Genomic DNA, 12500 nt, shown 5'->3' with positions numbered 1-12500 from the left:
AAGAAAAGAGAAGATGAAATTTAATAATAAATACGTAATAAAAAAGTATTTCTGTTTCTCCTTGTTTTCCGTCATTTTCGAAAAGTCTACGGGAATAAACTATATTTTCGAGTACTCATATCTGCCCTACTGTAATTCGTAGTGGTGTCAGAATATCAGAAAACATATGAAATTAAGAGGTTACAAGAAAATAGCAAACAACATCATAATAAGAAAAGACAAGATGAAGGAAGATATCAATGCCTGTTATTAGTCGTAATAAAAAAGCATTTCTATTTCTCCTTGTTTTCCGTCATTTTCGAGAAGTCTACGGGAATAAACTATATTTCCGATTACTCATAGCTGCCCTACTGTAATTCGTATAGCAAACAACATAATAAGAAAAGACAAGATGAAGGAAGAATGAGGTGAGAAAATCAATGCAATAATGGAAGTTACAATTGCCAAGTGTAGTACTGAAAATGCTACAACAAGAAAATGCAGGAAGATAACTTATTAAAAAAACAACAACACACACACACACATAAAACAAGCCAATTAACAATGGTTTTAGAACTTTTGAACTTTACATATATTCATACTTAATTGTAATTCGGTTATTACACTGTTGACTTATATTACTAAGTTTATTCAATGCTATTTTTTTCATTATCATGATTAGGATTGTTATTCTTATCACCATTATCATTACTAATATCATAATCATCATTAATGTAATTATCATCATTATTGTTACTATCATCATCATTATCATTATTATTATTATTATTATTATTATTATTATCATTATTATTATCATTGTTATTCTTATTATCATTATCACAATTATTATTATTCCCAATATTGTCATTATCACTATCATTATATCATTATTATCATTATTTTCATCATCACTATCATCATGATTGTTATCATTATTACTATTATTATTATCATCATAATGATAACATTACTAGTAATGATGATAAGGATAGTAATAATGATGATAAGGATAGTAATAATGATGATAATACTAGTAATAATGTTAATAATGATAGAAATAATGATAATAATAGTAATAATTACGATGATAAAGATGATGATAATAACAATAATAAAAATAAGTATAACAATAGTAATGATGATGACGGTTATTATTATCATCATTGTCATTGGTAGTATTGTCATTATAATTATCATCATCATCATCATCATTACCATTAATCTAATGATATTAACAACAACAATACTAACATGAACATCAACAAATACAAAAGAACAACAGAAAAATGAAGGGTAATATATGAGGAATAAAGTCTTCATTACGAATTATGTTAACATACAGTTATACGAAATAAATATTATGTATTGCCCGGCATAGACTTATTATAATGTTGCATGATGAAGCCTCTGTATTACTGATGATTGTTCCTTGCAGCCATTGACAAGCAAGCCCATGTGCAACACCACTTGTATATTCAGCTGTACGACATGTAAGTGGGTAGTGACGGCTGTGTATGTGTGTGTGTGTGTGTGTGTGTGTGTGTGTGTGTGTGTGTGTGTGTGTGTGTGTGTGTGTGTGTGTGTGTGTGTGTGTGTGTGTGTGTGTGTGTGTGTGTGTGTGTGTGTGTGTGTGTGTGCGCGTAGGTTTACATAGATATATTGTGTTTGTGTGTGTGTGCGTGTGTAGGTCTACATAGATGCATTGTGTGTATGTGTGCGTAGGTTTACATAGATGTATTGTGTGTGTGTGTGCGTGTGTAGGTCTACATAGATGCATTGTGTGTATGTATGTGTTCAGGTCTATATAGATGCATTATGTGTATATGTGCGTAGGTCTACATAGATGTATTGTGTGTGTGCGTAGTTCTATATAGATGTATTTATATCTGTACGTTTGTGTGTGGGGTGTCTCCTTCTGACGGGGCTGATTTGTATCCTCTTTTTACTTTTTTTATCATTTTTTAATCTTATTATTTCATCATTTTTTTTAAATTTAGATATTTTGTTTTATTATTCTATAATAATTGTCTTTATCAAATATTACAATTTTCTTTATCCATGATCAAAATTATGATAGTATTAATGATAATGATAATGATAATAATGATAATGATAATAATGATAATGATAATAATGATAATGATAATAATGATAATGATAATAATGATAATGATGATAATGATAATGATAATAATGATAATGATAATAAGGATAATAATAATAATAATAGTGATAAAAAATAAAACTATATTGTATTATGACTTTGGCTAGTGTGTTTTCAATATGTATCACATTCAATAAGATTTCCTTAAATAGTATCTAATCTACTTTCAAGTATTTCTAACGTCAAAAAATTATATTGTTGACGTTATAATCTGCCCTAATAAGATTAATGATTAATATCAAGCTCAGAATTAATCTAAGAAATGATTGATTGAGAGTTCTAGGTGTATGTCATGTATAGTCTCTCATTGTTGTCATTATCATTATCATTATCATTGTTATTATTACTATCATTATTATCATGGTCATTATTATCTTCATCATTGTAATATTTTTTTTATTATTGATTGTGTTTTTTGTTAATAGCATTACTCTTATTATCATAACTGTTGTTATTATGATTGTCATCATTATCATTATGATTATTATCATCATTGTTCTCATCGTCATTATTATCATCATTGCTAATATCATTATATGATAATTATTGTTATTATTATTATTATCGCATAATTACTATCATTATCATCATTTCCATATTGTCACTATTGTAATTATTATTATCATTATCATCATCATTGTTATCACTATAATCACAATCATGATCATCATTATCATTATTGATATTATTATGATTATGATGATTATTATCCTCCTCCTCATTATTATCTTTATCATTATGATCTTATCATTACTTCTTTTCCTGTATCTTCTCTTGCTTTCCATACACTGACCTTATAGGAAAGGTTGTCTTGACCTTTGACCTTTGACCTCCCGCGAACTGTATCCATCTCTAATAGCTTCCTTTCTCCCTCCTTCCCCTCTCTGGTCCGTCTCCTCCCTCTCCTCCTCTCCCCCCCCCCTAAACCCTCCCCTTTCCTCCCCCTTTCCCTCATCTTCGTCTCCTACTTCCCCTTTCCTTCCTCCGCCCACTCCCCCTCCCTTCCCCATTCTCCTCTTCTGTCTCTCCTTTCTGCCCTCCTTCCCCTCATCTACTCCTTGTTCCCACCCTCCCCACCCCCTATATCTTCCCAACCTCTCTTCCTCCTCCTCCCCTTCCCCTCTCCTCTCACCCTTTTTCCCCTCCCTCCTCACATCCCCCTTCCCGTCCCCTCTTTTCTCTCTTCTCCCCCCACTTCTCCTCTGCCCCCCCTACATCTTTCCTCCCTCTCTTCTTGCCCTTCCCCTCCCCCTTTCCACCTATTCTCTCTCTTCCCTCCTCCTTCCCCCTCCCCTCCCCCTATATCTTCCCTCCTCTCTTCCTCCCCCTCCTCCCCTCTCCTTTCCTATCTTCCCCCTCTCCTCCCCCCCTCCTGCTCATCCCTCCTCTTCCTCACTACCTCCTCCACTCCCCTAAGCCCTCTTCCTCCTTCCCTCATTCTCTATATCCCTTGCCTCCCCCTCCCCCCTCTCCCCCCACTTCTCCTCCACGCCCTTGACTACCCCTTCCCCCTCCCCCCCTTCCCCCTTGTCGCTCGATACAGGAATTGTGTAGGTGTTGATTAACCTCTCCCTTTGTGTCTATCTTTCTATCTATTTGTCTTTTGGTGTATCTGTATGTATATTTTTATCTTTTTGGTTTAAATTGTTACTTATTTGGATATGTATCTGTGTCTATCTGTCTATTTATCTATTGATATTTGTATCTATATTTCTTTCGTCTCCCCCTACACCACCCTCCCCCCTATCCTCTCTGGCCCCTCCCTCCAGTCCTCACTTTCCCTCCATTTCCAAGCTCCCCATCCATAATTTTCTTCCTCTCTCCCCCCTCTTTCTCACTCTATCCCTCTCTCGACCCTACCCCTCCCCTTCTTCCCTCTCACATAACATTTTCTTATCCCCTCTTCCTACCTCTCCCGTTCTTCTAATCCTCCCCCCCCCCCGCCTTAACTATCCCTCACTCCCACCCCCCTACCCTTCCCCATTCCCTCTACCCCCTCCTCCCCTTGCCTTCTTTCTCCTTACCTTCTCCCCTCCCCTCCTTCCCCATCACCTACCTTCTATTTCTCCCCTTCCCATCCCTCCCCCCTTCTCTCCTCATCCCCCCTCCTATGCCCCTCATTTTGGCTTCCTTATCCCTCCCCCTCCCTCTCCCTTCTCTTATCCCCATCCTTATTGCCTCCTTATCCCTCCCCCTCTTTCACCCCCTCCCTCTCCCCTACCTCCCCGCTCCCATACCCATCCTCTTTATCCCTCCCTCTCCCCTACCTCCCCGCTCCCATACCCATCCTTTTTGCCTCCTTATCCCTCCTCCCGTCCCCCGTCCCCCTCCCTCTCCCCTACCTCCCCGTTCCCATACCCATCCTTTTTGCCTCCTTATCCCTCCTCCCCCCCCCCTATCCTCTCTCTGGCAGCTGATAATCCCCGTATGTTTCTCAGCCTCAAGGTCGGCCGCCCCAGGTAAGGATTCCTCAATAAGGTTTAATTCCATTCAGCTCGAAAGCTCCGTAAATTAGGTCGACCTCTGTGTGTGTGTGTGTGTGTGTGTGTATGTGTGTGTATGTGTGTGTGTGTTTTGGGGGATGGAGGGTAGGGGGTTGGGGAGTAGGGGGTGGGGTGGGGTGGGGGGAGGCCGTTGCTCACGTGTTCTCGTTTTCTCTCTCTTGTGCGTTTTCTTTCTCTCTTTCTCTCTCTCTCCTCGCTTGTTCGCATTTTTTTTTATCTCTCTCTTCTTCGCTTGCTCGCCTTTTCTATCACACACACGCTCTTTCTCTCTCCTTCTCTCCTCTATTCTCTTACTCTCCATATAGGCCTACGGAGAATCAGGGGTTCGAAAGGCTTATTATGTTATACTTTCCCTCTTTTCTTCATTCATTTTCAATGTAAACATTTCAAGTTTTTAAAAAGAGAACAAGAGCGATATAGATAGATAGGTAGGGAGAAAGAGAGAGAGTAAGAACGAAAGAGAGAGAGAGAGAGAGAGAGAGAGAGAGAGAGAGAGAGAGAGAGAGAGAGAGAGAGAGAGAGAGAGAGAGAGGAGAGAGAGAGAGAGAGAGAGAGAGAGAGAGAGAGAGAGAGAGAGAGAGAGAGAGAGAGAGAGAGAGAGAGAGAGGGAGAGAGAGAGAGAGAGAGAGAGAGAGAGAGGAGAGAGAGGAGAGAGAGGAGAGAGAGAGGGAGTGAGTGAGAGAGAGAGAGAGAGAGAGAGAGGGAGAGAGAGGGAGAGAGAGAGGGAGAGAGAGGGAGAGAGAGAGAGAGAGAGAGGGAGAGAGTGAGAGAGAGAGAGAGAGAGAGAGAGAGAGAGAGAGAGAGAGAGAGAGAGAGAGAGAGAGAGAGAGAGACTATGTTATTGTTCTCTTTAGTGATATGATATATTGGTATGTTTTATCTTTGTCATATAGGTTTGTAATGTTTACCTTTAATTACGTCTGCCTCTTTTTTTTAATGTTTTCAACTTTTATTTTTTCTCTCTTTCTCTTTCTATCGGAGGATTTCTTTTCTTTTCTGTCTACAACTCTCTGTTCCTCTCTAATTGTTTCTCTCTCTCGTTGCCTGACTTGGCCCTCCCCCCGCCCTTCCCCTTTCTCTCCTTTATTCATTCTCCTTCCCTCTTACCCTCCTTTATCTGTTCTCTCCCTCTACTCTCTGTCTGTCTCTCTCCTCCCCCATTTCTTTTTCTCTTTCTTTTCTTCTTTCCAAATGCTATTACAAACATGCGTAAATATGGATAAGAAATTATTCACTGGCCGAAGTAATTCCTTTATTTTACAAAAATATATAATTGGACAAATACAAGTATTTACAGTATATACAGTAAGATACGGAGAACAGTATGCAAGCATAATATATTCACATTTACTTATCATAAACTACAAAGGTGTATTGTATACACAAATTATATTAAAGTGACCATATATAATTATGGATCATAATCAATAACATAGTCAGCTACATATTGTACATACACATTGAGTTTACAACTAAAGTTACCATATGTAAACAATCACCACGGAGAGAATTACACATTATCTTTTTTTTCCATTTCATTTTGAAGAACAAAAAAAAAAAAAAAAAAAAAAAAATCTATAGTTTTACAGACATAGAAAAGAACGATCAGTTTATTCATGTAATTTCATATCCATTCATATTATTACTTTATAATCAACTGCTGTACATTCATATCATATCATCTGGGACACGGAGATCGGGAGGTATTTGTATAGATCCTGTTGAAGAAAACATACAAAATGTTGTCTTCACTTCAAAACAGAACAAGACATCTTTTTTTTATACGATCGAATCATAACATCCAGGTTAATATTCTTCCTAGAAAACAAAAAAATTGTAACCATAAACACCATTGCGATAGCGCATGAAATTAATCTGAAATTAATCTTATCAAATGTAATCTCCAGTTTGTACACATAACAAACGATCATGGACACATTTTACTTTATGTTGTGAGTCTCAGTAAAAGGAGAGTGCTTCTAGGCTCATTTTTTTCTGTGTTAAACTCTCGGCCAGCCTAATATCTGGGAACAGTCAACTGTGGTATTTTTTGGGATTTGGGGGTTGGTGGGGGGGGGGTGACGGAGAGGGAGAGGGGATTAGGAGTAGGATGGGGGGGTCTATTCACAGATCTATCATAAAACATCTATTCTATATCTAACGAATGCTATCTACAGTTAAATTGTTATGTCATGGAAATTGGACTTTACACAGAACTGTCATATTCAGAGGTTAGAACCTGGATGTCACGTAATTATAATCAGTATTTTCTATATTATATGAAAAAAACAAAAACAAAAACAAAACAAAAAAACATTGAACACTCTCTTTTGGGGGATTCTGTTAACATTAGGTGAGAAGGATCGTCACTATTTTACACCATTCAAAAAGATGGATATAGTGACTAATCTGTGAGGAAATCAAAATATATCAATGAACAGTGACATCATAACTATAACTGCACAATATCAAAGTCTCTTTTTTCATTTTTTTTCATATGTTTCCTTTCCATCGGTATCACGCCTATGTCATTTATCTTCACCCATTTTTCACTTCAAGATGAAAACTTTCCTCTTTTGATGGACTTCCTCGATAAGCTGAAACCCGATGACGTCAACCACGGAGGCGGAAGACGTCAAGAATGCTCCTAAGACATCCTGAAGACACCCGACATTCATTAAACACATAAGAGGTTCGTCTTTCCGCTAACAAGCTGTGAAGTAGTTTTCTTCAACTAGTTTATTTCCCACTAGTTTATTTCTCTATGCTCATGTTTATTTCTCTATGCTTTAGACTTTTTTCCCGGTAAATAAAGGCCTTTCTCATCACCAACAGTATAATGAAGGAGCTTGAAGTCTGCACTTTATCCCGTTTTCAAAGCATAGAAATGTCTCGAATGGAAAGAGGCCTTACAGCTGGACATTACAGGACATTAATCAATTGTATTCACATGTATTACTTTTGGGAACAAGGGCTGACTGACACCTGACCAACATGACTGAGAAAGAACGGTTATTGAACACTCAAGGGCACCTCTTCTTTGGAGATATGCCGCTGCTCTGTCTCGAGTGAGGTCAAAGGGCACAAACAAGGTCACACGGTCTGACTGGAAACGGACAGACTCGACTTGTCCAAACACGAACAGATTATGATTGAAAGATTATGGATGGATGGATGAATGATGGAAGAAGATGTAGATATATATATATATTTTTTTTTCAAGATTATTTTTGTTTTGTGGTGCATTCTAAAATAAAAAATGAAAAAATAGGTAACACAGAACAATAAGTACAGATAAATAAGAAGTAAAAATGGCTGAAAAGGGAGATCAAACGAATTAAACTTGATAAATGATGAAATATCAACGAAGACTACCATATAAAATGCTAATAACAAAGCATGATACCTGATCAAGTTTGTGATGACGTTGACAATGAAGAAACAAATAGATTAATAAAGTTGACGACTTAAAGAAAAGCCGATGACAAAATGGCACCAGTGACTCCAAGCCAGCCTCGAATTTCTTTGTATGTACGTACATGTGTAGGCCTATATCACATACAGACAAACATACATATATACGAGCATATATATATATACATATATATATATATATATATATGTATATATATGTATATATATATATATATATATATATATATATGTATATATATATATATATATATATATATATATATATGTATATATATATGTATATATATATGTACAAATAATTTCTTAATGCACCATGTCTCTATTGAGTATCAAGAGAACTCCGAGAAACATGATCTCCCGGGATGAAGAGGAGAGAAGACAAGGCAGGCGTCTCTGTCTCCAGTGACTTCAAGATGTACGAAGACGCTGAGGCAGACGGAGAGATTTCTTTAGAATTCTTCTTCTTCTGGAATCCTTGTGTGTTATGTATGCGTGTATGCCTACGTACATGCATACAGATACAGTAAATACATGAATGTATGCATGTATATATATAATATATATACATATATATGTTCTATTTCTTATCAAACACACCGTATAATCTTACACAATACCGTGTACATTCACACGTCACCGAACTCTCGCGTGTTCATAGAAATACGTGATAAAGATATTACAAAATCTGGATTAAGATCAATAGACAAGTTCACCAGAGCCACCTCGAGAGAGTGCCTCCGAGTGCCATCACACAGCCTCATCACCACCCTTAGAGGCCCTCGTATCGCTTATATGGAGGCACCCTTTCATATTACCCATGGGAACACCGGGAATGTGAAAACTGCCGTGATAATAATGATCTAAAAGAAGAAGAAGAGATCGCAGCGAGAAACACGAAGAAGAAGAAGAAGAAGGAGAAAGAGAAAGAGAAAGAGGGGGAAAGGAGAACCGTAGAACAACAACAAAAGACATATATATAAACAGAGACATTACAAGACGAAGACGTGGATGAGAGCAGCGCCAGCGATGAAGACGTAGCTGTGTAGGCGTTGGGTAGACACCATAGCTTCGGCACTATTGTTTTCATGCACGATCGCCGCTGGCTTGTCTCCTGGGAGGTGGGGGGGAGAGAGGGGGAAACTCATCACTAATAAAAATACTGTTCTTCAGATCGAATCGTATTGTTGGAGCGTTGTTTTAAGACGTGTGGTGAAAGAGTGTTGTATACGTGGTAAGAAAAAGTTCTGTGGTTATTTTATTTTATTTTACTTTTTTGAAAGGGGAGGTAAGTGTTTGTGGTTAACGAGTATTGTTAATTTGGATATAAGTGTTTGCGGTTAACAAGTACTAAAAAGCTTTTGTGGGTAACAAGTATTAACAAGCTTTTGTGGGTAACAAGTATTAACAAGCTTTTGTGGGTAACAAGTATTAACAAGCTTTTGTGGTTAACAAGTATCAACAATCTTTTGTGGTTAACAAGTATTAACAAGCTTTTGTGGTTAACAAGTATCAACAAGCTTTTGTGGTTAATTAACAAGTATTAACAAGCTGTGGTTAACAAATATTGTTAATGTGGAAGAGAGTGTTTATACTGAACAAGTATGTTAAATTGGAGGTTAGTGTTAGTGGTTCATAAGTATTGTTATAGTGGAAGCAAGTGTATGTAATTAACAAGTATCATTTATGTGGAAACAATTGTTTGTGGCTAACGTAAATATAAGTACTTTGGTTGTTTGATAGTGTAATTATAGTAATAGATATGTTTTACTTTGATGATAGAAACTTTAATACTTATGGAATACTACGTACGGTATGATATGTAAAATAAGTGAAAGAACAGTGAAAGAGGAAACTCTCCGTGGTTTTTAAATATTTGTGATTAACTTTATAAGAGCTGAATGATAATAGATGGAAGAAAGTTCTGATATTGTGTAATGTCATTCTGCATCATCACCATAAAATATGTAATTGGGCCAAAAGAAGTATATTTGAAGAAACAAAGAAACAAACACATCATCTATATACGTGGAATCTATATAAAATAACTGAAAAGAAAGAAACAAAGAAAGAAACATAAAATATATCATTGGATAAATAAATAAACAAATATATGAATAGCTAGGTAGATGGATAAGCAACTAAAAATGAACATTTAATAGAATAAATAATTATATGCATGCACGGTGATACTTTTTGGCTTATAAACTGCTAAACAAATTATTTGAGAAATTGATGAATAATTAATAAACACATTCTTAGATAAATAAACAAATCAACAAACATAACAAACTAACTCTCCAATAACAAAACAATCAAACAAACAAACAAACAAGAAAAGCAAATGACCCCGCGCCCCTTACCAGCCAGCACATGCACGTTGACACTCTTAGGCTTATTAATCACTACACAAATAACTTAAGATATTAACAAACAAATAAAAGACATTCTCAAATACACAATCCATCAAATAAACCAATAAATCAACAAACATAAGAATCTAACTCTCCAATAACAAAAAAAAAGAAACAGAAAAATATATATATGACCCCGCGCCCCTTACCAGCCAGCACATGCACGTTGACACTCTTAGGCTTATTAATCACTACACAAATAACTTAAGGTATTAATAAATAAATAAAAGACATTCTCAAATACACAACCCATCAAATAAACCAATAAACATAAGAATCTAACTCTCCAATAACAAAAAAAGGAAAAGAAAAAAAGAAAGAAAGAAATATGACCCCGCGCCCCTTACCAGCCAGCACATGCACGTTAACACTCCTAGGCTTATTAATCACTACACTCTCTAATACACAACCCATCAAATAAACCAATAAATCAACAAACATAAGAATCTAACTCCAAAAAAGAAAGAAAGAAAGAAAAGCAAATGACCCCGCGCCCCTTACCAGCCAGCACATGCACGCTGACACTCTTAGGCTTATCAATCACTACACGAATAACTTAGGATATTCATAAATAAGTAAATAAAGACATTCTCAAATACACAACCCATAAAATAAACCAATAAATCAACAAACATAAGAATCTAACTCCAAAAAAGAAAGAAGAAAAAAAAAATGACCCCGCGCCCCTTACCAGCCAGCACATGCATGTTGACACTCCTAGGCTTAACACTTCTAGGCTTATTAATCACTACACTCTCTAATACACAACCCATCAAATAAACCAATAAATCAACAAACATAAGAATCTAACTCCAAAAAAGAAAGAAAGCAAATGACCCCGCGCCCCTTACCAGCCAGCACATGCACGTTGACACTCTTCGGCTTCGAGTTGGCCGGCGCGCACGTGTACACTCCGGAGTGCCTGGGCTCGGCGAACTGAACCAGGAGACGCGATGTGGTAACCAGACCCTTTTCGGTTGACACTACCACTCCGCCACGGGTCCGATCGTAGCTCACCAGCTGTTATGGGAGAGAGAGAGGGAAGGAGGGTTTTTAGAATGGTAGTGGTAGGTAGATGGTAGGGTGGTGTGGTAGGTGGAGGGTGTGGTAGATGGAGGGTGTGGTAGATGGAGGGTGGTAGGTGGAGGGTGTGGTAGGTGGAGGGTGTGGTAGATGGAGGGTGGTAGGTGGTAGGGTGTTGTGGTAGATGGAGGTTGTGGTAGATAGAGGTTGTGGTAGGTGGAGGGTGTGGTAGATGGAGGGTTTGGTAGATGGAGGGTGGTGTGGTAGGGGTGTGTGGTAGGTAGATGTGTTACGAAGGTGTGGAGATGGAAACAGACGGTCAAAACGTGTCACAACTTGTTTTCTTCGTGTCACAAGGCGTCAAGAACGTGTTAGTCAGTCAGTCAATGACCATTTTAGAATCATGTAGTAGGGTGTATGATTGTGGTATATGAATTAGAGATTCTCTGATAGGTAGAACAGGGTGTTATGAAGGTGCTAGGGTGGTAGGTAGAGGAGGTTAGGTGAAGAGTTGTGGTAGTTACAGGGTGTTGGGGGAAGAGTTGTGATAGGTAGAGGGTGTTAGGGGAAGAGCTGTGGTTAGTAAAAGGTGTTAGGGGAAGAGTTGTGGTTAGTGAAAGGTGTTAGGGGGAGGTAGAGGGTGTTAGGTGAAGAGTTGTGGTAGGTAGGTGTTATCTGAAGAAAGGTGTTATAGAAATGTTATACTATTGTGATAGGTGGACGAATTAGAAAGGTATATTTAGCTGTTAGGATGCGGGATGGCTGAAAAAAAAAAAAAAAAAACTTTAGCTGTTTCGACTTGTTCTAAATCGGAAAAATCGGATTTTTGTGTTAGGATGCGATCGAGTGCTTGGGTAATAGAGAATGGGTGTGGTATTGAGGGTGTGGACATGGGAAGGCACATAGGTGTTAGGACATATAGGAATATTTATAATACTGATAATGGTTATTATTTATAGTATTGGTATTACAAAAAAGCAC

General features: G+C 37.5%; 1 protein-coding gene across 5 annotated transcripts in view; it reads right to left on the bottom strand.

Moving 5' to 3' along the window:
• Positions 1-8362: 8362 nt before the first annotated feature.
• LOC122256640 (neurotrimin) overlaps positions 8363-12500 on the bottom strand; it is a 70269-nt gene continuing 66131 nt past the window's right edge. For 4 of the 5 annotated variants that reach the window (XM_086552257.1, XM_086552256.1, XM_043021456.2 and 1 more), the window contains exons 7-8: positions 11348-11516; positions 8363-9196 (exon numbers count right to left, since the gene is read on the bottom strand). In XM_086552257.1, coding sequence (XP_086408383.1) covers positions 9075-9196; positions 11348-11516 — 291 coding nt within the window. In that variant the 3' untranslated portion in view covers positions 8363-9074. The remainder of the gene's footprint in view (positions 9197-11347; positions 11517-12500) is intronic. The other variant, XM_043021457.2, reaches the window with a different exon arrangement.

Source organism: Penaeus japonicus, unplaced genomic scaffold, assembly GCF_977035675.1.
Source record: "Penaeus japonicus unplaced genomic scaffold, GWHDUDI00000001_assembly GWHDUDI00000026, whole genome shotgun sequence".
NCBI classification, from domain to species: domain Eukaryota; kingdom Metazoa; phylum Arthropoda; class Malacostraca; order Decapoda; family Penaeidae; genus Penaeus; species Penaeus japonicus.
Note: the sequence above shows the minus strand (reverse complement) of the source record. Positions and strands in the feature narration are given on the sequence as shown.